Raw genomic sequence first — 26,663 nt, forward strand, 5'->3', positions numbered from 1 at the left:
AATAAAATAAGAATACAAACAGATTTGCTATCCCTACATCTGTAAAACCAATACAGTAAATGCTGCGGAGAAAAAAATCTAACTGCCTCAAGTGGCATTTTTTGGTCATCCTGTGTCTCCTAAAAAATTTAATGAAAAGCGATAATGAAGAGTGTATCCCCAAAAGGTACCAATAAAAATTACAGTCCACCAAGCAAAAATCAAGCTCTCACGCAGCACCAGAAATGGAAGTTCTAGTTCTCAGAATATGGTGCCACAAACCAATTTTTTTTTTTCAACAAAGTTCAGACCCGTCTTAAAGGGGTTAAAGAGGTTTTGTGATATTCTAAATTTTGGCAAGAAAAAGGATTATTATAAAGTAATAAAAGAACCTATTAGAATCCCCGCTTGTACAGTGCTGCTGCTCCAGTGCTTCCTGTTGGACTTTTCTGCAGTAATATCATCATCGTCTAGCCATGTGACCACCGCCTGCAACCAATCACTGGCGATCTCATAGATGATTTATATGCAGGCGTCTCTGCTGAAACCAGTGACCGCAGAGGACCCATGCATAGCTAAGTATGCAAAGACTGATGGAGACCACCAAAGTGGCGATGCTGGTGCAGTGGGCGATTTAACTGGTGAATCTATTTATTTCATACCAGACCATAAAATGCTCCTGAGCTCCCTCTACTGGGTGATTTAACAGGTGAATCTATTTATTTTATTCCAGACCATAGAATGTTCCTGAGCTCCCTCCAATGGTGACTGAAGGCAACCATCTTTTACCTATATGCCTCCAGCCACTATCGAAATATATAAAGAAATGAATTAGTATAGGATGTGGGATCGAAAAATGACATTTTCCATAAAGTAGAACACCATCATTGACATTGCCTGTCTTGTGAAGAATATATAAGTAGCAGATGCTTACTTTCCAACAGTCCCCAATTTTGCTGTGACTTTCCAAAAGTGGTGGGAAATAACAAAACCATGCCCAAGAATGGCTGTTTTGGGGGAGTTTTTGGATACTTGGGAGCATTCCCTAGTTGTCCTTAGTGTCAGAGACTAAATGGCCTGAATTTTGGGTTGGGCATGTTGTTAGGTATGCATATGACTGCTATCATTTAATTCTTATTCGTGGAACAGAACACAGTGTTGTCCAGATGAAAACTGCACCCCGTTTTTCCATTCCTATCCTGTAAATAACCTGCTAGGACGAGCTCCTGCTCCAGACTGTGCTCCCCATGCAGGTTACTCGCGGTGCACCGGTACTTTCCATGATGATTGACTTTCATGCTGTTGATTGTAATCGTTGTGTTATTGGCAGAGAATTGGACATCGGGCGATGCCGTTTTCCATCCATAAGTAGGAGATGGTTCGCCGACCGCATTACAAGTCATCGTTACGGTTTCCCCGTCATTGTGCAGAGGCGGATTCACCTTTATGTCTAATACTTCAGGCTTGTCTGGAAAAGAGAAAAGAAGATCACTGTAGATATTAGAAGATGACTACATGAAAAGAGAATCAGGCAAAGGTGGATGAGGACAATACAAGCTCCACACATGACCAAAAAGTCAATGACATGTTGTACATTCGCCACGCACACATATGGTCAATGTCATACACGTTTCTCATACATCAGGACATCCGGGGACACCGGGGAGATCACACAATATCCCACCGCTGTCGTCACTTTGTCAGGATTTTTCAGGAATTCACGTGCACACGATCCCGATTACTCACTACATAGGTATCAGCAAGCACGCAGTGACAATGACATGTTGTACATGCACAACTCACACATAGGACACATACTGTACATGCGCTACTTATACACTGAACACATACTGTACATGCGCTACTTATACACTGAACACATACTGTACATGCACCACTCACACATACTGCACATGTGCCAATCATACACTGAACACATACTGTACATGCGCCACTCAGTCACTGAACACATACTGTACATGCACCACTTATACACTGAACACATACTGTACATGCAGCACTTATACACTGAACACATACTGTACATGTGCCACTTATACACTGAACACATACTGTACATGCGCCACTCAGTCACTGAACATATACTGTACATGTGCCAATCATACACTGAACACATACTGTACATGCACCACTTATACACTGAACACATACTGTACATGTGCCAATCATACACTGAACATATACTGTACATGCGCCACCTATACACTGAACACATACTATACATGTGCCACTCAGTCACTGAACACATACTGTACATGCACCACTTATACACTGAACATATACTGTACATGCACCACTTATACACTGAACATATACTGTACATGCGCCACTTATACACTGAACATATACTGTACATGCGCCACCTATACACTGAACATATACTGTACATGCGCCACTTATACACTGAACATATACTGTACATGCGCCACCTATACACTGAACACATACTGTACATGCGCCACTTATACACTGAACATATACTATACATGCGCCACCTATACACTGAACACATACTGTACATGCGCCACTTATACATTGAACATATACTATACATGCGCCACCTATACACTGAACACATACTGTACATGCGCCACTTTTACACTGAACATATACTGTACATGCGCCACCTATACACTGAACACATACTGTACATGCGCCACTTATACACTGAACACATACTGTACATGCGCCACTTATACATTGAACATATACTATACATGGCCACCTATACACTGAACACATACTGTACATGCGCCACTTATACACTGAACATATACTGTACATGCGCCACCTATACACTGAACACATACTGTACATGCGCCACTTATACATTGAACATATACTATACATACGCCACCTATACACTGAACACATACTGTACATGCGCCACTTATACACTGAACATATACTATACATGCGCCACCTATACACTGAACACATACTGTACATGCGCCACTTATACACTGAACATATACTGTACATGTGCCACTTATACACTGAACACATACTGTACATGCACCACTTATACACTGAACACATACTGTACATGTGCCACTTATACACTGAACACATACTGTACATGCGCCACTTATACACTGAACACATACTGTACATGCGCCACTTATACACTGAACACATACTGTACGTGCAGCACACAGTCACTAAACACATACTGTACATGCGCCAATCATACATAGGACACATACTGTGCATGCGCCACTTATACACTGAACACATACTGTACATGCGCCACTCAGCCACTGAACACGTACTGTACATGCGTCACTTATACACTGAACACATACTGTACATGCACCACTCAGTCACTGAACACATACTGTACATGCGCCACTTATACACTGAACACATACTGTACATGCACCACTCAGTCACTGATCACATACTGTACATGCACCACTCAGTCACTGATCACATACTGTACATGCATCACTCAGTCACTGAACACATACTGTACATGCGCCACTTATACACTGAACACACACTGTACATGCGCCACTCAGTCACTGAACACATACTGTACATGCGCCACTTATACACTGAACACATACTGTACATGCGCCACTCAGTCACTGAACACATACTGTACATGCGCCACTTATACACTGAACACATACTGTACATGCACCACTTATACACTGAACACATACTGTACATGCGCCACTCAGTCACTGAACACATACTGTACATGTGTCAATCATACACTGAACACATACTGTACATGCGCCGCTTATACACTGAACACATACTGTACATGCACCACTCAGTCACTGATCACATACTGTACATGCATCACTCAGTCACTGAACACATACTGTACATGCGCCACTTATACACTGAACACACACTGTACATGCGCCACTCAGTCACTGAACACATACTGTACATGCGCCACTTATACACTGAACACATACTGTACATGTGCCACTCAGTCACTGAACACATACTGTACATGCGCCAATCATACATAGGACACATACTGTGCATGCATGACTTATACACTGAACACATACTGTACATGCGCCAATCATACATAGGACACATACTGTGCATGCGCCACTTATACATTGAACACATACTGTACATGCACCACTTATACATTGAACACATACTGTACATGCACCACTCATACATTGAACACATAATATACATGCACCACTTATACATTGAACACATACTGTACATGCACCACTCATACATTGAACACATAATATACATGCACCACTTATACATTGAACACATACTGTACATGCGCCACTTATACATTGAACACATACTGTACATGCACCACTTATACATTGAACACATACTGTACATGAGCCACTTGCACACTGAATACATACTGTACATGAGCTACTTGCACACTGAATACATACTGTACATGCGCCACTCAGTCACTGAATACATACTGTACATGCGCCACTCACACTGTCATGTCCCACGGCTTGGGAATCATACAGTATTGTATTTTATTGTTCCTGCTGGTTGATTTGCAATAAGGTTTACTTTTTTAGAAGTGTGTCCTTCTTCTCTACCTGTCTTCCTCCCCAGCTCTGATGTCAGTAGGCCCTCCCTTCTTCTTCCTCATTCTCTGTATATGCTCTATATATCTACCATCTTAAGAAGCTCATATCTTGCAGCTCTGGTTCAGAATATTATTTTTTACTTACAAGAATTCATCTTGAAAATAAACCCTCTTCTGGAATCTTCATACGTGCCTCTGCAGTCGAGTCAAGCTGTCTGATGAAATCTTTTCATGTGAGTACTGGTACATACAGACAACCATAGAAATGGAGTCTCAAGTGCCCTACACTTGCAGCCTAGTTATGGAATCAGAGGACACTGTGGGGATGACGTACAACGTATCATCCACACGAAGCAGGAAGAGTGGAGGCGCCGGATTAAGACCAGCGGCGCCCATCAGACCGGACAGCCCCGTAGGTTAGTATAGTGAAAGCTATTTTTTGTTTTATGGAGAGCATATTGGAGACATATATATGTGGCGCCCCTGAGGGTTCGACCGCCACAGGGATGCTGCACCTCTTTCATGGGGTGTGGTATCCCTCCTCTGAGGTAAGAATGGTGCAATGATCAGGACCTCACCTCCACATCCAACACCACACTTCTCCCACCAGAGGGGGCTAGTAGGCACTAGTTGCTGCCCCTACTGGGAATTGGGAGACTGGGAAACCAAAAGATAGGGGGAACCATGTAGTGGGTGAGGATGGAAGACTCACATTTAGTTTACACTTAATATTTCATATTTAATACACAGCCATCTTGGTTCTTGGTCTTTTGATTGTGATCTCCCTCCCTGAATGTGGATCCTGTGTGGACTTGCAGTGGATGGGGACACGGCCCTCTTACCCTGGCCTTGGGTCGAGGGGCAGGTTCGAGTTAACATATGTCTCAACCCGGTCAAGGACCATGACCAAGAAGGCCCGGAGCTTAGGAGTGTAGCTCCGCCGCAAAAGGATCCCAGGGGGATGCAGATGGAACGGTATACGCCACCTGTCCTCTCTGATCTGATATAGTCAGAGGGATTCCGGCTGCAAGAGGGGTACCGGCCCCCGACACCTGACTTTGCTACTCCACGTCCTAGTCAGGGAAGCCCGGCAGGCCCTGAGGATCCCACCGGGTAACGGAAAGAGTTGAGCTGCCACCCATACCCTGTTTCTGAGCTTAGTCCAGAGGGAGACCCGGCCTATCTACACACACAGACAGGAGAGGACTCAGTCTGAAGTCTAGGAACACTCTGGTGCGGGGTCCTGATTGAGCACTTGAATTACTCGGAGGTTGTCGGACCCCGTCCCTGGTGACCGCAGAACTCTGTGAGGAGCAGGGAGAAGCCTTGCAGCTGCACTCTCCACCGTGAGTAAACCACCCTGGAAGTCAACCCCTATGGCCTCCGGACTCGTTATTTCTGCACCACACCACGCAGCAACAGACACCCTACACTACAACTCCCTCCATCCGTCTCCTCTGCCCTGAGGCCCTGCACCGTCTGTGGGGAGTAGTATCAACGTCGGCTGCCACAACATCCCGCCTCAGAGGACTGCTGCAGCGCTGGTGGCCTTCACCAGGTACCACAGGTGGCCTAGTCGATAGCAACCACTCAACCCTGATAGCCCATTACATCCTTTTTAATGTGACGGCCCTGGGCACGGGACGGGTCCAGGCCACGGCTGCACCCCACCTTCCATTGGACCCGGCCCCGAGTATCCCCCCATCTTCCCAGGGCAGGGCTGCGAGCATCACATATACAGCATTCTAGAATGCTGTCACATAGGGCTTACAGGGGCTCGTCCTACTTTATATGGGAAAAAGCTGGTGACAGATTTTTTTTAAGTTTCGTTGAATTTTATCATTATTTTCTAGGTTTACGATGACCAAATATCCAATCTCTGTAGATATTTCTGCAATGACCCAATGGTGCTGCCCAAGAACCAATATATACAAGGTCAGGGTTGGAGGAGGAAACTGGGCGATTACTCAGGATCTCCATCAACAGGGAATTGCCAGGTTCAACATTAAATCTATAGCCATAGCCTCTGTTATAGGCCATGGACCATCTAACTCCTGAAGGCCCACACATAGGCCACAAATGGTGCAGCAGCGGGGCGAAGAATCAAAATTGACCACTGGAGGTAGCCGAGCACAGCGAACGACAATGGTATTATTAGGCTTCCATTTTTCAGTGGTACCATTGGTAATATTGGTTCTTTTGTAGCATGTTTTGTTCAGAATAATATAGAGGTAATATGTATGGCGGTAATATTTGTGACAGTAGTATTATCTGGTCTTTTTTGTAGTGCTACCAATGGTAACACTGGTACTTTTGTAGTCTTATTTTTTTCAGTAATAGTATGGAGGTGATATTTATCATTGTATGGCGGTATGTGCTCATGGTGTGGAGCTATTACAAGAGAGCCTGTTGTAGTGGTACCTTTAGTTATATTGGAAATAGGATGAAGGTAATATTTATCACTGTATGATGGTAACATTTGGTCATGGTGTGACCATTGGTAATATTGGTCTTTTTATAGTCTGTTGCTTTCAGAAATAGTATTTAGCTCTAGTATTTATAGTGGTGATTTTCAGTCGAGGTGTGGCGGTATTATTAAAGGGCCTTTTATAGTGGTAACATTAGTAATAGCAGTCTTATTATAGTATATGGCATATTTTATTCAGTAATAGTCTGAAGATAATTTTTATCACTGTATGGAGGTAATAATACTGTATGGAGGTAATATGTATCACTGTATGGAGGTAATAATACTGTATAGAGGTAATAATACTGTATGGAGGTAATAATATTGTATGGCGGTAATAATACTGTATGGAGGTAATAATACTGTATAGAGGTAATAATATTGTATGGCGGTAATAATACTGTATGGAGGTAATATGTATCATTGTATGGAGGTAATAATCCTGTATAGAGGTAATAATACTGTATGGAGGTAATAATACTGTATAGAGGTAATAATATTGTATGGCGGTAACAATACTGTATGGAAGTAATATGTATCACTGTATGGAGGTAATAATACTGTATGGAGGTAATAATACTGCATAGAGGTAATAATATTGTATGGCGGTGATAATACTGTATGGCGGTAATATGTATCACTGTATGGAGGTAATAATACTGTATGGAGGTAATATGTATCACTGTATGGAGGTAGTAATACTGTATAGAGGTAATAATACTGCATAGAGGTAATAATACTGTATGGAGGTAATAATACTGTATAGAGGTAATAATATTGTATGGCGGTGATAATACTGTATGGCGGTAATATGTATCACTGTATGGAGGTAATAATACTGTATGGAGGTAATATGTATCACTCTATGGAGGTAATAATACTGTATGGAGGTAATATGTATCACTGTATGGAGGTAGTAATACTGTATAGAGGTAATAATACTGTATGGTCATGGTGTGACGGTATTATTATGTTATCATTGGTAATATTGGTCTTTTCATAGTCTGTTGCATTCAGAAATAGTATTTAGCTCTAGTATTTATAGTGGTGATTTTCAGTCGAGGTGTGGTGGTATTATTAAAGGGCCTTTTATAGTGGTAACATTAGTAATAGCAGTCTTTTTATAGTATATGGCAGATTTTTTTCAGTAATAGTCTGAAGATAATATTTATCACTGTATGGAGGTAATAATACTGTATGGAGGTAATATGTATCACTGTATGGAGGTAATAATACTGTATGGAGGTAATATTTATCACTGTATGGAGGTAATATGTGTCACTGTATGGAGGTAATAATACTGTATGGAGGTAATATTTATCACTGTATGGAGGTAATAATACTGTATGGAGGTAATATGTATCACTGTATGGAGGTAATAATACTGTATGGAGATAATATTTATCACTGTATGGAGGTAATAATACTGTATGGAGGTAATATGTATCACTGTATGGAGGTAATAATACTGTATGGAGGTAATATGTATCACTGTATGGAGGTAATAATACTGTATGGAGGTAATATTTATCACTGTATGGAGGTAATATGTATCACAGTATGGAGGTAATATTTATACATATGTATATAAATAATTGTCTTGCGCTCTAATCTTTTAAGCACCTAGCAATGCTCCTATAAGTGCCCAATATTAGCACTGCAGCTCTCCGTACAGCACTTCTGAACTTACTTGGTACAATATTTCGGTATTTTCGATGCCGCTGTGCAGTTTGCCCATTTTGCTGGGTAGACAGATACTTATGTAGCACCCTGAGGATTCGGCTGCTACAGGGGTATTACACCTCAACCCAGAGGTGTGGTATTCCACTCCCGGGTAAGGATGGAGTGTGGAACTGAGCTAGTAGGCTGCATGCACTACATACATCCCATTTCCGGGGGACAGAACGATGGTACTCCCACCAGTATATGTGCAGGTACGACAGTGTCTGTCCCTGGCTGGAGTGGGAGGGGGGGTGGAACATCCCAGTAGTGTAGGGGCAGATAGGGGGAGCAGTCTGGGTAGTGCTAGGAGCTCATTGGGTGCTGGTCACCTGAGCTCACACATAGAGGGAGTATATAAGGTGGGAACCATCTTAGATCAGGGTCAGTCAGTCTGTCAGTCTTTGGTAGAGTGAGTCAGAGGAAGAGAGCAGAGGAGGAGAGCAGCTCCAAGGCCCAGAGAGAGAGAGGAGAAAGAAGGACCCAGAGGGGGAGAAGAGAGAACTCCAAGAACCCAAGATTAGATCAGAGGGTGAAGAGTTGGCACAAGGGTACCGGATCCCAAGCTGGTGGAGGGCCCTAATCCTTAGCCAGAGACCGGAGGTCGTGGGCAGGATCTGCCACGACCACCCACTAAATCCACCCGGAAGGCAAACCAAGAATAGGGCCAGGGAACCCAGAGACAAGGGTTTACCAGCAAGAGGCCCGAGGGAGCCGGACTTAGGTGGATCCCTGGTGGGGAAGGCCAGAGAGAAGGACAAGTCAGAAAGGGAGCTCAGGACCACGCTCCAGAATCACCTGGGGGTTGGCCGAGTCCAGGACCTGGTGGACGCAGCACGGCTCGGGCGGTCACTCAAGGCCGGAGTGACCAGAACAACAGCAGTAAGTAAAAACCCTGAACTGCACAGCCCGACTCTGAGTCTCATTACCATCCTCACTGCACCTCCACAACCACCATCCTCTACACCTGACCCCCTGAGGCTATACCCCTCCCGTTGGGGGTTATACTACCTGAGCTGCACACACATCACCAGCCTCAGCGGACCCTGCTGCAGCGGCGGCCGTATTGACCGCAATTCAACGGGTGGCGTAGTCGACACTAAAGAACATCCAGTAACATCTATAAGGACTGCCACACACTGAGCTTGACACCCTGGGCACGGACCGGGTCACCGCCACTCGGAGACTACAACCCCCCCCATCTGATCCGGCTCCGGGTAATCCCCCAAACAACACGGGCCCAGGGGGCGCGTCAACTTTGGCGTAGTCGGCAGGATAACGTGCCCGCAACAACCGGGTACTGCGTGCCTGAAGAGAAGTTCACCGTTACCTTAAAAAGAAGTCTCCCGCCGGTTCCGGAGGGTCCCCGCAAACGGACCCCATCACAGGTCGTTTCCCGCCGGTTGTCCGCCATTTGCAGCTTTTTCCCGCCATCCATGGAGTTTCCCGCCACTGGGAGACGATTCCCGCCATTTCCAAAGATTTCCCGCCTTGGAAGAGCGGACGCCATTATGGGCGTGCCAGAGGGTGGCAAGAGGTCACCTCCCATCGTGGGCCAGGTCGAAGAATGGCGCCAAAAGCGGAAACCGCGCCCACCAACAGAGACTGTGATGCTGGAAGTGTCCATCAGCGTGAGAGAACTGCCCCTGGAACTGAAGTTGCCCCGGGACCACCCTCAATGTGGGCAGAGACAGAACAAGAGAGAAAAGATGGGTGTCGCCTGGAGCAGTCTGGAGAGAGCGCACCCGGAGACAAGAAGTCTGGAGAGGAGTCCAGAGAAAGCCTACCCGGAGATGGAGGGAGAGTCAGGCAGCACCGACCCAGTGGTCAGGAGCCTGCTACAAGCCACAACCCCACTAGGCCTAGTGGAGGTCCTGGCACAGCTCCCCCGAGACCGGGAGTGTGCACAGACTGCGCTGGAGAGCCTCGCACGGAGGATGGCCCGGGTACAGCGAGAGACGTTGGCGGAGTGGAGCCGAGAGATGGCCCAGCAGACCGAAACCCGTCAGCGGAGCATGCCACCCGAGACGAGGAGACAGACCGCCTCTGAGGATGGTGCAGGAGGACTGAAGGCCGGAGACGGCGCCGAGAAGGGAGCTGAACGGACGGAGGCAGGTAAAGGGGACGTCTCTACCCCGAGCCGGGAAACCGCGTGCCTGCCCCAGCTCCCCGTCGCAGAGCCCGAAGTTCCCCCTGCCGTGCCCGTCGCTGCATCGTCACCGCCGCCGACTAGGCCTCGACCGGAAACCGCGGCCGCGACCCCTGTGACGTCACGCGCCTCAACCCTGAGCGCGGCGAAGCAGGAAATACCATCGGCCTGGTCGCAAGGTCTAGTACCTCCGGGCGCCGCAATTCCAACAGCGCCCCCTACCTCCGCGGAGCCACCGGCCTGGTCGCAGGGCCGAGTAACCCAGGGCGCCGCCGTTCTTACGGTGCCCTTTGCCTTTAGGGTGCCCCAAGCCTGGTCGCAAGGCCTGGTCAACCCGGGCGCCGCTACCATCAACGCGCCCTCAACATCTAGAGTGCCGCACCTGGGTGAAAATCTATTTGCCCAGCATACGTGCCCGGATGGGCAGCCCTTTGTATGGCCCCAGGAGTACATTCAGCTGGAACTCCAAAGAGCAAGACCCCTAGATGAACCCCTGATTCCGGTTCCGAAGCCCGTCAGGAGGACCCAGCCCCCGCTAGAGGAGGCACAGTTTGAGTGGGACCCCACCGGAGGAGACCTCATGGGGTTCACTCAGGAAACTCGGGCAGCCGCAGCGGAGCGTGTGGAGTGCTGCCGCCAGCAGTTGGCAGACTTCGAGCGAGAGCGGAAAGAGAGGCGGATCCGAGAGCAGCGGCTGCAAGAACAGAGCGCAGGGCAGAAGAGCCGGACCAGGAGGAACCCCCGTGCAGCTCATGGTCCCCGTACCACCGGGACTGTGATAAAATTCAACATGCAGCATGGGTGGGGCTTCATTAGAGACCATCATACCCCCGGCGACGTCTTTGTGACCCGCAGAGACGTAGAAAGCCATCTGCCAAAGGGACACAGAGGTCGTGACCTGTATGTAGGGGACGAGGTCACCTTCACCCGGCACAAGTGTGCCAAAGGACCCTACGCCCTCCATGTGCATCGCCTGACGGAGGAGGAGCTGCGGTGTGAGGAGGAGCAAGAGGACCCGGACGGGTCTGAAACTGAAACCAACCAACAAGAAAGAGCAGGAGGACGCCGTCGTTGAAGTACGGTAGAGAGAGACTGTATAAAGTTGCCCGTCGGGGTACCAAGAACTGTTACTTATTTAAAATATGTTCCCCGTTGGGACAAAGTGTGAACTAATGCCCGTGTGTCCCTAGTTCCTAATACCTGGCCGAGGACTGAGAGCGGCCATATCCCCTTTGTATATAGTTGCGCTTCCTAAAGCGCCCCCTACTGGTTTTATGGGAAAACCATTTTCTTCAAGAGACTGTCGCACTTTACCCGGTCACAAGTTGCACCGTGACCGGAGGAACCAGAGACAGGAATGTTTACAAGAATGTTATTTATGAAAACGTTTTATTGCTGATATATATATGATGTTTTATATGTTTATATGTTGATGTTTATGAAAAATAATTGTATGTTTTGGATGTTTTTATCTTTAACAGCCCGAGGACGTGCTGTGATTTACCAGGGGGGAATGTAGCACCCTGAGGATTCGGCTGCTACAGGGGTATTACACCTCAACCCAGAGGTGTGGTATTCCACTCCCGGGTAAGGATGGAGTGTGGAACTGAGCTAGTAGGCTGCATGCACTACATACATCCCATTTCCGGGGGACAGAACGATGGTACTCCCACCAGTATATGTGCAGGTACGACAGTGTCTGTCCCTGGCTGGAGTGGGAGGGGGGGTGGAACATCCCAGTAGTGTAGGGGCAGATAGGGGGAGCAGTCTGGGTAGTGCTAGGAGCTCATTGGGTGCTGGTCACCTGAGCTCACACATAGAGGGAGTATATAAGGTGGGAACCATCTTAGATCAGGGTCAGTCAGTCTGTCAGTCTTTGGTAGAGTGAGTCAGAGGAAGAGAGCAGAGGAGGAGAGCAGCTCCAAGGCCCAGAGAGAGAGAGGAGAAAGAAGGACCCAGAGGGGGAGAAGAGAGAACTCCAAGAACCCAAGATTAGATCAGAGGGTGAAGAGTTGGCACAAGGGTACCGGATCCCAAGCTGGTGGAGGGCCCTAATCCTTAGCCAGAGACCGGAGGTCGTGGGCAGGATCTGCCACGACCACCCACTAAATCCACCCGGAAGGCAAACCAAGAATAGGGCCAGGGAACCCAGAGACAAGGGTTTACCAGCAAGAGGCCCGAGGGAGCCGGACTTAGGTGGATCCCTGGTGGGGAGGGCCAGAGAGAAGGACAAGTCAGAAAGGGAGCTCAGGACCACGCTCCAGAATCACCTGGGGGTTGGCCGAGTCCAGGACCTGGTGGACGCAGCACGGCTCGGGCGGTCACTCAAGGCCGGAGTGACCAGAACAACAGCAGTAAGTAAAAACCCTGAACTGCACAGCCCGACTCTGAGTCTCATTACCATCCTCACTGCACCTCCACAACCACCATCCTCTACACCTGACCCCCTGAGGCTATACCCCTCCCGTTGGGGGTTATACTACCTGAGCTGCACACACATCACCAGCCTCAGCGGACCCTGCTGCAGCGGCGGCCGTATTGACCGCAATTCAACGGGTGGCGTAGTCGACACTAAAGAACATCCAGTAACATCTATAAGGACTGCCACACACTGAGCTTGACACCCTGGGCACGGACCGGGTCACCGCCACTCGGAGACTACAACCCCCCCCATCTGATCGGGCTCTGGGTAATCCCCCAAACAACACGGGCCCAGGGGGCGCGTCACTTACACTGAACAGAAACTTCTACGGATTTGGAATCTTCATCAAAGTTTATAGCGGTACAGGTATAAGTGCCGGCCATATTCCTCAATGGCTTGAATTTTTCTCCCTCTTTGAATTTAGCTTGACCTTTCGCACAAGTCACATTGGGTAGCGGGTATCCTGCGGCCTTACAGTGGAAGCTGCTCTCGTGTCCTTCTATCCAAACCTGCTTATCAGGGCAGTCTGTAAACTCAGGTTCACCTAGAGGAAATGGAGAAAACAGAAAAACAATTAGTATCAGCAGGAAAACCACATTATCCAGAATTATTCAATGTCAGCAAGCAGGTTCACAGCCTCATTACCCAGAATGCCGGCCCGTAGCCTCATTACCCAGAATGCCGGCCCGCAGCCTCATTACCCAGAATGCCGGCCCGTAGCCTCATTACCCAGAATGCTGACCCACAGCCTCATTACCCAGAATGTTGGCCCACGGACTCATTACCCAGAATGCTGGCCCATAGCCTCATTACCAGAATGCTGACCCGTAGCCTCAATACCCAGAATTCTGGCCCATAGCCTCATTACCCAGAATGCTGGCCCATAGCCTCGTTACCCAGAATCCTGACCCACAGACTCATTACCCAGAATGCTGGCCCATAGCCTCATTACCCAGAATGCTGGCCCATAGCCTCATTACCCAGAATCATGACCCACAGACTCATTACCCAGAATGCTGACCCACAGACTCATTACCCAAAATGCTGGCCCATAGCCTCATTACCCAGAATTCTGACCCGTAGCCTCATTACCCAGAATGCTGACACAAAGCCTCATTTCCCAGAATGCTGACCCACAGACTCATTACCCAGAATGCCGGCCCATAGCCTCATTACCCAGAATGCTGGCCCATAGCCTCATTACCCAGAATCCTAACCCACAGACTCATTACCCAGAATGCTGGCCCATAGCCTCATTACCCAGAATGCTGGCCCATAGCCTCATTACCCAGAATCATGACCCACAGCCTCATTACCCAGAATTCTGACCCGTAGCCTCATTACCCAGAATGCTGACCCAAAGCCTCATTTCCCAGAATGCTGACCCACAGAGTCATTTCCCAGAATGCTAGCCCATAGCCTCATTACCCAGAATCCTGACCCACAGACTCATTACCCAGAATGCTGGCCCATAGCCTGATTACCCAGAATGCTGGCCCATAGCCTCATTACCCAGAATGCTGGTCCATAGCCTCATTACCCAGAATTCTGACCCGTAGCCTCATTACCCAGAATGCTGGCCCACAGACTCATTACCCAGAATGCTGACCCACAGCCTCATTACCCAGAATTCTGACCCGTAGCCTCATTACCCAGAATGCTGACCCACAGCCTCATTACCCAGAATTCTGAACCGTAGCCTCATTACCCAGAATTCTGACCCGTAGCCTCATTACCCAGAATTCTGACCCGTAGCCTCATTACCCAGAATGCTGACCCGTAGCCTCACTACCCAGAATGCTGACCCGTAGCCTCATTACCCAGAATGCTGACCCGTAGGCTCATTACCCAGAATTCTGACCCGTAGCCTCATTACCAAGAATTCTGACCCGTAGCCTCATTACCCAGAATTCTGACCCGTAGCCTCATTACCCAGAATGCTGACCCACAGCCTCATTACCCAGAATGCTGGCCCATAGCCTCATTACCCAGAATTCTGACCCGTAGCCTCATTACCCAGAATGCTGACCCAAAGCCTCATTTCCCAGAATGCTGACCCACAGAGTAATTTCCCAGAATGCTGGCCCATAGCCTCATTACCCAGAATCCTGACCCACAGACTCATTACCCAGAATGCTGGCCCATAGCCTCATTACCCAGAATGCTGGCCCATAGCCTCATTACCCAGAATGCTGGTCCATAGCCTCATTACCCAGAATTCTGACCCGTAGCCTCATTACCCAGAATGCTGGCCCACAGACTCATTACCCAGAATGCTGACCCACAGCCTCATTACCCAGAATTCTGACCCGTAGCCTCATTACCCAGAATGCTGACCCACAGCCTCATTACCCAGAATTCTGACCCGTAGCCTCATTACCCAGAATTCTGACCCGTAGCCTCATTACCCAGAATGCTGACCCGTAGCCTCATTACCCAGAATGCTGATCCGTAGCCTCACTACCCAGAATGCTGACCCGCAGCCTCATTAGCCAGAATTCTGACCCGTAGCCTCATTACCCAGAATGCTGACCCATAGCCTCATTACCCAGAATTCTGACCCGTAGCCTCATTACCCAGAATGCTGACCCGTAGGCTCATTACCCAGAATTCTGACCCGTAGCCTCATTACCAAGAATTCTGACCCGTAGCCTCATTACCCAGAATTCTGACCCATAGCCTCATTACCCAGAATGCTGACCCACAGCCTCATTACCCAGAATGCTGGCCCATCGCCTCATTACCCAGAATGCTGACCGTAGCCTCATTACCCAGAATTCTGACCCGTAGCCTCATTACCAAGAATTCTGACCCGTAGCCTCATTACCCAGAATTCTGACCCATAGCCTCATTACCCAGAATGCTGACCCACAGCCTCATTACCCAGAATGCTGGCCCATCGCCTCATTACCCAGAATGCTGACGAGTAGCCTCATTACCCAGAAAGCTGCCTATAGCCTCTTTACCTGGACTGTGGGCCCATAGCCTCATTACCAAGAGTGTTAACCTATTGCCTCATTACCTTGAATGCTGGTCAACAGCCCCATGACCCCCATTACCCAGAATACTAGCCCATAGCCTAATTACCCAGAATGCAGGCCTATATCCTCATTACCCAGAATACTGGCCCATAGCCTAATTACCCAGAATGCTGGCCCATCGCCTCATTACCCAGAATGCTGACGAGGAGCCTCATTACCCAGAAAGCTGCCTATAGCCTCTTTACCTGGACTGTGGGCCCATAGCCTCATTACCAAGAGTGTTAGCCTATTGCCTCATTACCCAGAATGCTGGTCAACAGCCCCATGACCCCCATTACCCAGAATACTAGCCCATAGCCTAATTACCCAGAATGCTGGCCTATATCCTCATTACCCAGAATACTGGCCCATAGCCTAATAACCCAGAATGCTGACCCGTAGCCTCATTATTCAGAATACTAGCCCATAGCCTAATTACCCAGAATGCTGGCCTATATCCTCATAACCCAGAATTCTGACCCATAGCCTCATTACCCAGAATTCTGACCCGTACCCTCATCATCCAGAATGCTGACCCGTAGCCTCATTACCCAGAATTCTGACCAATAGCCTCATTACCCAGAATGCTGACCAGTAGTCTCATCACCCAGAATGCTGACCCGTAGCCTCATTACCCAGAATTCTGACCCGTTGCCTCATTACCCAGAATGCTGACAAGTAGCCTCATTACCCAGAATTCTGACCCGTAGCCTCATTACCCAGAATGCTGACCCGTAGCCTCATTACCCAGAATTCAGACCAGTAGTCTCATCACCCAGAATGCTGACCAGTAGCCTCATTACCCAGAATTCTAACCCGTAGCCTCATTACCCAGAATGCTGACCAGTAGTTTCATCACCCAGAATGCTGACCCGTAGCCTCATTACCCCGAATTGTGACCAGTAGTTTCATCACCCAGAATGCTGACTCGCAGCCTCATTACCCAGAAAGCTGACCCGTAGCCTCATTACCCAGAATGCTGACCGTAGCCTCATTACCCAGAATTCTGACCCGTAGCCTCATTACCCAGAATGCTGACCAGAAGTCTCATTACCCAGAATGCTGACCCGTGGCCTCATTACCCAGAATTCTGACCCGTAGCCTCATTACCCAGAATTCTGACCCGTAGCCTCATTACCCAGAATGCTGACCCGTAGCCTCATTACCCAGAATTCTGACCAGTAGTCTCATCACCCAGAATGCTAACCAGTAGCCTCATTACCCAGAATTCTGACCCGTAACCTCAATACCCAGAATGCTGACCCGTAGTCTCATCACCCAGAATGCTGACCAGTAGCCTCATTACCCAGAATTCTGACCCGTAGCCTCATTACCCAGAATGCTGACTCGTAGCCTCATTACCCAGAATGCTGACCCGTAGCCTCATTACCCAGAATTCTGACCCGTAGCCTCATCACCCAGAATGCTGACCCATAGCCTCATTAACCAGAATTCAGACCCGTAGCCTCATTACCCAGAATGCTGACCAGTAGCCTCATTAACCAGAATTCAGACCCGTAGCCTCATTACCCAGAATGCTGACCAGTAGCCTCATTACCCAGAATGCTGACCCTTAGCCTCATTACCCAGAATGCTGACCAGTAGTCTCATTACCCAGAATGCTGACCAGTAGCCTCATTACCCAGAATTCTGACCCGTAGCCTCATTACCCAGAATGCTGACCAGTAGTCTCATCACCCAGAATGCTGACCCGTAGCCTCATTACCCAGAATTCTGACCCATACCCTCATTACCCAGAATGCTGACCCGTAGCCTCATTACCCAGAATTCTGACCCGTAGCCTCATTACCCAGAATGCTGACCAGTAGCCTCATTACCCAGAATTCTGACCCGTAGCCTCATTACCCAGAATGCTGACCTGTAGCCTCATTACCCAGAATGCTGACCAGTAGCCTCATTACCCAGAATGCTGACCCGTAGCCTCATTACCCAGAATTCTGTCCTGTAGCCTCATTACCCAGAATTCTGTCCTGTAGCCTCATTACCCAGAATTCTGACCCGTAGCCTCATTACCCAGAATTCTGACCCGTAGCCTCATTACCCAGAATGCTGACCCGTAGCCTCATTACCCAGAATTCTGACCCGTAGTATCATTACTCAGAATGCTGACCAGTAGCCTCATTACCCAGAATGCTGACCCGTAGCCTCATTACCCAGAATGCTGACCCGTAGCCTCATTACCCAAAATGCTGACCAGTAGCCTCATTACCCAGAATGCTGACCCGTAGCCTCATTACCCAGAATGCTGACCAGTAGTTTCATCACCCAGAATTCTGACCAGTAGCCTCATTACCCAGAATGCTGACCAGTAATTTCATCACCCAGAAGTCTGACCAGTAGCCTCATTACCCAGAATTCTGACCTGTAGCCTCATTACCCAGAATGCTGACCCGTAGCCTCATTACCCAGAATTCTGACCCGTAGCATCATTACTCAGAATGCTGACCAGTAGCCTCATTACCCAGAATGCTGACCCGTAGCCTCATTACCCAGAATGCTGACCAGTAGCCTCATTACCCAGAATTCTGACCCGTAGCCTCATTACCCAGAATGCTGACCAGTAGTTTCATCACCCAGAATTCTGACCTGTAGCGTCATTACCCAGAATGCTGACCAGTAGCCTCATTACCCAGAATTCTGTCCTGTAGCCTCATTACCCAGAATTCTGACCCGTAGCCTCATTACCCAGAATTCTGACCCATAGCCTCATTACCCAGAATGCTGACCAGTAGCCTCATTACCCAGAATGCTGACCAGTAGCCTCATTACCCAGAATGCTGACCAGTAGTCTCATCACCCAGAATGCTGACCCGTAGCCTCATCACCCAGAATTCTGACCCGGAGCCTCATTACCCAGAATTCTGACCCATAGCCTCATTACCCAGAATGCTGACCAGTAGCCTCATTACACAGAATTCAGACCCGTAACCTCATTACCCAGAATGCTGACCAGTAGCCTCATTACCCAGAATTCTGACCCATAGCCTCATTACCCAGAATGCTGACCTGTAGCCTTATTACCCAGAATTCTGACCCGTAGCATCATTACTCAGAATGCTGACCCGTAGCCTCATTACCCAGAATGCTGACCCGTAGCCTCATTACCCAGAATGCTGACCAGTAGCCTCATTACCCAGAATGCTGACCCGTAGCCTCATTACCCAGAATGCTGACCAGTAGTTTCATCACCCAGAATTCTGACCTGTAGCGTCATTACCCAGAATGCTGACCAGTAGCCTCATTACCCAGAATTCTGTCCTGTAGCCTCATTACCCAGAATTCTGACCCGTAGCCTCATTACCCAGAATTCTGACCCATAGCCTCATTACCCAGAATGCTGACCAGTAGCCTCATTACCCAGAATGCTGACCAGTAGCCTCATTACCCAGAATGCTGACCAGTAGTCTCATCACCCAGAATGCTGACCCGTAGCCTCATCACCCAGAATTTTGACCCGGAGCCTCATTACCCAGAATTCTGACCCATAGCCTCATTACCCAGAATGCTGACCAGTAGCCTCATTACACAGAATTCAGACCCGTAACCTCATTACCCAGAATGCTGACCAGTAGCCTCATTACCCAGAATTCTGACCCATAGCCTCATTACCCAGAATGCTGACCTGTAGCCTTATTACCCAGAATTCTGACCCATAGCCTCATCACCCAGAATGCTGACCCGTAGCCTCATTACCCAGAATGCTGACCCGTAGCATCATTACCCAGAATGCTGACCCGTAGCTTCTTTACCCAGAAATCTGACCCGTAGCCTCATTACCCAAAATGCTGACCCATAGCCTCATTACCCAGAATTCTGACCCGTAGCCTCATTACCCTGAATGCTGACCAGTAGCCTCATTACCCAGAATTCTGACCCGTAGCCTCATTACCCAGAATGCTGACCAGTAGCCTCATTACCCAGAATGCTGACCCGTAGCCTCATTACCCAGAATGCTGACCAGTAGTTTCATCACCCAGAATTCTGACCAGTAGCCTCATTACCCAGAATGCTGACCAGTAATTTCATCACCCAGAATTCTGACCAGTAGCCTCATTACCCAGAATTCTGACCTGTAGCCTCATTACCCAGAATGCTGACCCGTAGCCTCATTACCCAGAATTCTGACCCGTAGCATCATTACTCAGAATGCTGACCAGTAGCCTCATTACCCAGAGTGCTGACCCGTAGCCTCATTACCCAGAATGCTGACCCGTAGTCTCATTACCCAGAATGCTGACCAGTAGCCTCATTACCCAGAATGCTGACCCGTAGCCTCATTACCCAGAATGCTGACCAGTAGTTTCATCACCCAGAATTCTGACCTGTAGCGTCATTACCCAGAATGCTGACCAGTAGCCTCATTACCCAGAATTCTGTCCTGTAGCCTCATTACCCAGAATTCTGACCCGTAGCCTCATTACCCAGAATTCTGACCCATAGCCTCATTACCCAGAATGCTGACCAGTAGCCTCATTACCCAGAATGCTGACCAGTAGCCTCATTACCCAGAATGCTGACCAGTAGTCTCATCACCCAGAATGCTGACCCGTAGCCTCATCACCCAGAATTCTGACCCGGAGCCTCATTACCCAGAATTCTGACCCATAGCCTCATTACCCAGAATGCTGACCAGTAGCCTCATTACACAGAATTCAGACCCGTAACCTCATTACCCAGAATGCTGACCAGTAGCCTCATTACCCAGAATTCTGACCCATAGCCTCATTACCCAGAATGCTGACCTGTAGCCTCATTACCCAGAATTCTGACCCGTAGCCTCATTACCCAGAATGCTGACGAGTAGCCTCATTACCCAGAATTCTGACCCATAGCCTCATCACCCAGAATGCTGACCCGTAGCCTCATTACCCAGAATGCTGACCCGTAGTCTCATTACCCAGAATGCTGACCAGTAGCCTCATTACCCAGAATGCTGACCAGTAGCCTCATTACCCAGAATGCTGACCCGTAGCCTCATTACCCAGAATGCTGACCAGTAGTTTCATCACCCAGAATTCTGACCTGTAGCGTCATTACCCAGAATGCTGACCAGTAGCCTCATTACCCAGAATTCTGTCCTGTAGCCTCATTACCCAGAATTCTGACCCGTAGCCTCATTACCCAGAATTCTGACCCATAGCCTCATTACCCAGAATGCTGACCAGTAGCCTCATTACCCAGAATGCTGACCAGTAGCCTCATTACCCAGAATGCTGACCAGTAGTCTCATCACCCAGAATGCTGACCCGTAGCCTCATCACCCAGAATTTTGACCCGGAGCCTCATTACCCAGAATTCTGACCCATAGCCTCATTACCCAGAATGCTGACCAGTAGCCTCATTACACAGAATTCAGACCCGTAACCTCATTACCCAGAATGCTGACCAGTAGCCTCATTACCCAGAATTCTGACCCATAGCCTCATTACCCAGAATGCTGACCTGTAGCCTTATTACCCAGAATTCTGACCCATAGCCTCATCACCCAGAATGCTGACCCGTAGCCTCATTACCCAGAATGCTGACCCGTAGCATCATTACCCAGAATGCTGACCCGTAGCTTCTTTACCCAGAAATCTGACCCGTAGCCTCATTACCCAAAATGCTGACCCATAGCCTCATTACCCAGAATTCTGACCCGTAGCCTCATTACCCTGAATGCTGACCAGTAGCCTCATTACCCAGAATTCTGACCCGTAGCCTCATTACCCAGAATGCTGACCAGTAGCCTCATTACCCAGAATGCTGACCCGTAGCCTCATTACCCAGAATGCTGACCAGTAGTTTCATCACCCAGAATTCTGACCAGTAGCCTCATTACCCAGAATGCTGACCAGTAATTTCATCACCCAGAATTCTGACCAGTAGCCTCATTACCCAGAATTCTGACCTGTAGCCTCATTACCCAGAATGCTGACCCGTAGCCTCATTACCCAGAATTCTGACCCGTAGCATCATTACTCAGAATGCTGACCAGTAGCCTCATTACCCAGAGTGCTGACCCGTAGCCTCATTACCCAGAATGCTGACCCGTAGTCTCATTACCCAGAATGCTGACCAGTAGCCTCATTACCCAGAATGCTGACCCGTAGCCTCATTACCCAGAATGCTGACCAGTAGTTTCATCACCCAGAATTCTGACCTGTAGCGTCATTACCCAGAATGCTGACCAGTAGCCTCATTACCCAGAATTCTGTCCTGTAGCCTCATTACCCAGAATTCTGACCCGTAGCCTCATTACCCAGAATTCTGACCCATAGCCTCATTACCCAGAATGCTGACCAGTAGCCTCATTACCCAGAATGCTGACCAGTAGCCTCATTACCCAGAATGCTGACCAGTAGTCTCATCACCCAGAATGCTGACCCGTAGCCTCATCACCCAGAATTCTGACCCGGAGCCTCATTACCCAGAATTCTGACCCATAGCCTCATTACCCAGAATGCTGACCAGTAGCCTCATTACACAGAATTCAGACCCGTAACCTCATTACCCAGAATGCTGACCAGTAGCCTCATTACCCAGAATTCTGACCCATAGCCTCATTACCCAGAATGCTGACCTGTAGCCTCATTACCCAGAATTCTGACCCGTAGCCTCATTACCCAGAATGCTGACGAGTAGCCTCATTACCCAGAATTCTGACCCATAGCCTCATCACCCAGAATGCTGACCCGTAGCCTCATTACCCAGAATGCTGACCCGTAGTCTCATTACCCAGAATGCTGACCAGTAGCCTCATTACCCAGAATGCTGACCAGTAGCCTCATTACCCAGAATGCTGACCCGTAGCCTCATTACCCAGAATGCTGACCAGTAGTTTCATCACCCAGAATTCTGACCTGTAGCGTCATTACCCAGAATGCTGACCAGTAGCCTCATTACCCAGAATTCTGTCCTGTAGCCTCATTACCCAGAATTCTGACCCGTAGCCTCATTACCCAGAATTCTGACCCATAGCCTCATTACCCAGAATGCTGACCAGTAGCCTCATTACCCAGAATGCTGACCAGTAGCCTCATTACCCAGAATGCTGACCAGTAGTCTCATCACCCAGAATGCTGACCCGTAGCCTCATCACCCAGAATTCTGACCCGGAGCCTCATTACCCAGAATTCTGACCCATAGCCTCATTACCCAGAATGCTGACCAGTAGCCTCATTACACAGAATTCAGACCCGTAACCTCATTACCCAGAATGCTGACCAGTAGCCTCATTACCCAGAATTCTGACCCATAGCCTCATTACCCAGAATGCTGACCTGTAGCCTCATTACCCAGAATTCTGACCCACAGCCTCATTACCCAGAATGCTGGCTCATAGCCTCATTACCCAGAATGCTGGCCAATAGCCTTATTACCCGTAACACTGGCCCAAAGTCTCATTACCCAGAATTCTGACCCGTAGCCTCATAACCCAGAATTCTGACCCATAGCCTCATTACCCAGAATGCTGGCCCACAGCTTCATTACCCAGAATGCTGACCAGTAGTCTCATTACCCAGAATGCTGGCCAATAGCCTTATTACCCGTAACGCTGGCCCAAAGTCTCATTACCCAGAATTCTGACCCGTAGCCTCATAACCCAGAATTCTGACCCATAGCCTCATTACCCAGAATGCTGACTCATAGCCTCATTACCCAGAATGCTGACCCGTAGCCTCCTTACTCAGAATGCTGGCCCATAGCCTCATTACCCAGAATGCTGACCCACAGCCTCATTACCCAGAATGCTGGCCCATAGCCTCATTACCCAGAATACTGCCTATAGCCTCTTTACCTGGACTGTGGGCCCATAGCCTCATTACTAAGAGTGTTAGACTATTGCCTCATTACCCAGAATGCTGGTCAACAGCCCCATTACCCCCATTACCCAGAATACTAGCCCATAGCCTAATTACCCAGAATGATGGCCTATATCCTCATTACCCAGAGCTTTGGTCCACAGCCTCATTACCTGGAATTCCCAATGCCTCATTACCAGAATGATGGCTAATTGCCTTATTACCTAGAAAGCTGGCCCATAGCTTCATTACCCAGAGTGCTGGCCCGTAGCCTTATTACCCAGTATACAGGCCCATAGCCTCATTATCCAAGAATGCTGGCCCAAAGCCTTATTACCCAGAACGCTAACCCATAGCCTCATTACCTCGAGTGCCCATAGCTTCATTTATCAGAATACTGGCCCGTAGCCTCCGTACCCAGAATGTGGATCCATAGCCTCATTAAAAAGAGTGCTGGTACATAGCCCCATTACCCTAAATGTTGAGCATAGCCTCATTACCCAGTATATAGCCTATAGCCTGATTACCCAGTATATAGCCTATAGCCTCATTACCCAGAATGTGGGCCCATAGCCGCATTACTCAAAATGTTTGCCCAAAATACCATTAACCAGAATACTGGCGCGTAGCCTCAGCAGTAATCAAAGTAGTCAATTTTCCCAGTGCTGGCCTATAGGGTCATTACCCCATAGTTACCAGCATTTCTACTGGCCCATTGGGATAGTTTGATTCTCATCACCAGACCAGATACAGCTGCTCACTTTGGGTCAGGGCTTACACAAACCCTAAACCTTCCAGCCTGGGACATCCCTAAATTTCCTGGAATTGTTTCTGAAAAATTGGGATAGTCCTGGAAAATTTAGGACTGTTGGCAACTAAATTATCCAGAATACTATAGTATCCACAAGACTAGCTGGAATTCCACAATAAATGTGTCTTCTCCTATATTTACTTAATCCTGAATTCTCCCATCCTTCTAATCTTCTCTAGTCTCCGCATTACCCAGTATTTCACAATATCCCAAATGCTAGTCAATGGCCAAAGGTTACCCTTTGCTCTAGATTTTTCATCAAGGCTTCAAAGTATTAAAGGGGTTGTTGTCACGCTTGAGGATTGTAGACTTATTGCACCATAAATCGGCGAGAGCCCGGAGGGGTGTAACTAAGCAACCACCTGAGTTTTCACTAGAGCCCCTGATGGTGGGGTTAGACTTGGGCCCAGGTGGGCACGAGGTGCTACTCCAGGACATATCCCGGTACCACAAGTCAGTATAGTAGAACGGACTAGGAGTCCAATGGAGGACTGGATATGGAGGATATAGATGTAGCTGCTCGTTCAGATGGGACAGATACTGGAACCGGTACTGGCAGCGTGAGATTCAGGCTCAGGTACCACCGGAGCAGTTTTGGGTTCAGATACCACTGGATCGGTTTTGGGTTCTGATACCACCGGAGCTGTTTCAGATTCAGGTACCACCGGAACGGTTTCAGATTCAGTTTACTGCTGGAGCAGTTTCAGATTCAGGTGCCGCCGGGGTGGTTTTGGATTCAGGTACCTCTGGAGCACAGGTTAAACATGACTGGCACTGGGATCTGATCACTAGCTAGCAGCTTGCAGACAGACTAACTTCAGTTGTTCCTCAGGCACCTCCCAACAGATGGAGGTGCCTTAAATACAATATTAATATGTCAGTTGAGAGCAGCCTCTAAAAACACACATAAAGGCCCATTCAGACATCCATGCAAATCTGTCCGATCTCAGACCGCAATGCACAGACTGGCCGCAGTCTTCCTAACCCAAGCGTCACAGCCTCATAGACATCTATAATTCTTCGATCAGGAGTTTGATTGCAGCTTGAGATCGGACCGATTTGCATGGATGTCTGCATGAGCACTAAAAGTTATAAATGTTGTATAACTTGCGGTTATTTTGTGAAGCGGATAAGGAGGCTCTAGAAGAGAGGAATGGCAGTAGCTGTATACACTCTTCAACATTAAGAATGCAACATTGAAAAGGAAAAGCTGTGAAATTATGGAATTCACAGGATCAATAGATATATTAATGATAAGCAAATGATGAAAACATGGAAACAAAATATTTAAAACATCTCTATTTAGTATCGAGTTAGCACTACGTACATGCACTTACACTCCTTGGCTGCTATCATTGAGGTTATTAATGGTTGTCTGAGGAATGTTCTGTCACGCTGAATGCACTTGGTAACACACAGTATCAAAATCTGCTGCTGGCAGCTCTCTTTGCCAACTAATGACTTCCCAAATGAGCTTGATGAAATACAAATCCAGAAACAATGCAAGCCATGGTAGCACGTTTAGGCCACATAGGCTGCTCACAGTAGCACGAGCAGCATGCAACCTGGCATTGTCATGTTGTAAAACCGCTCCTAGGACCCCTTGAGGAAATTACCATACCACTGGCACTACGACCAAATCATTGTAACGCCAAGCTATTTGTGTACGAAAATGAAGAATAAAGAGGTCCAACTACCGTTATCTCACACCATAATCCCGGGAGCAG

The 26,663-nt window shown here is 48.2% G+C and overlaps 1 protein-coding gene across 3 annotated transcripts in view; it reads right to left on the reverse strand.

The window, feature by feature from the left end:
• LOC141166916 (intercellular adhesion molecule 5-like) overlaps positions 1–26,663 on the reverse strand; it is a 179,451-nt gene that overhangs the window by 5,044 nt on the left and 147,744 nt on the right. For all 3 annotated transcript variants that reach the window (XM_073654097.1, XM_073654096.1, XM_073654098.1), the window contains 2 exons: positions 13,611–13,844; positions 1,190–1,447 (listed from right to left, as the gene is read on the reverse strand). In XM_073654097.1, the coding sequence (XP_073510198.1) occupies positions 1,190–1,447; positions 13,611–13,844 (492 nt within the window). The remainder of the gene's footprint in view (positions 1–1,189; positions 1,448–13,610; positions 13,845–26,663) is intronic.

This window comes from Phyllobates terribilis, unplaced genomic scaffold (assembly GCF_046119375.1).
Source record: "Phyllobates terribilis strain yellow unplaced genomic scaffold, ASM4611937v1 Scaffold_11__3_contigs__length_659146591, whole genome shotgun sequence".
NCBI lineage: Eukaryota > Metazoa > Chordata > Amphibia > Anura > Dendrobatidae > Phyllobates > Phyllobates terribilis.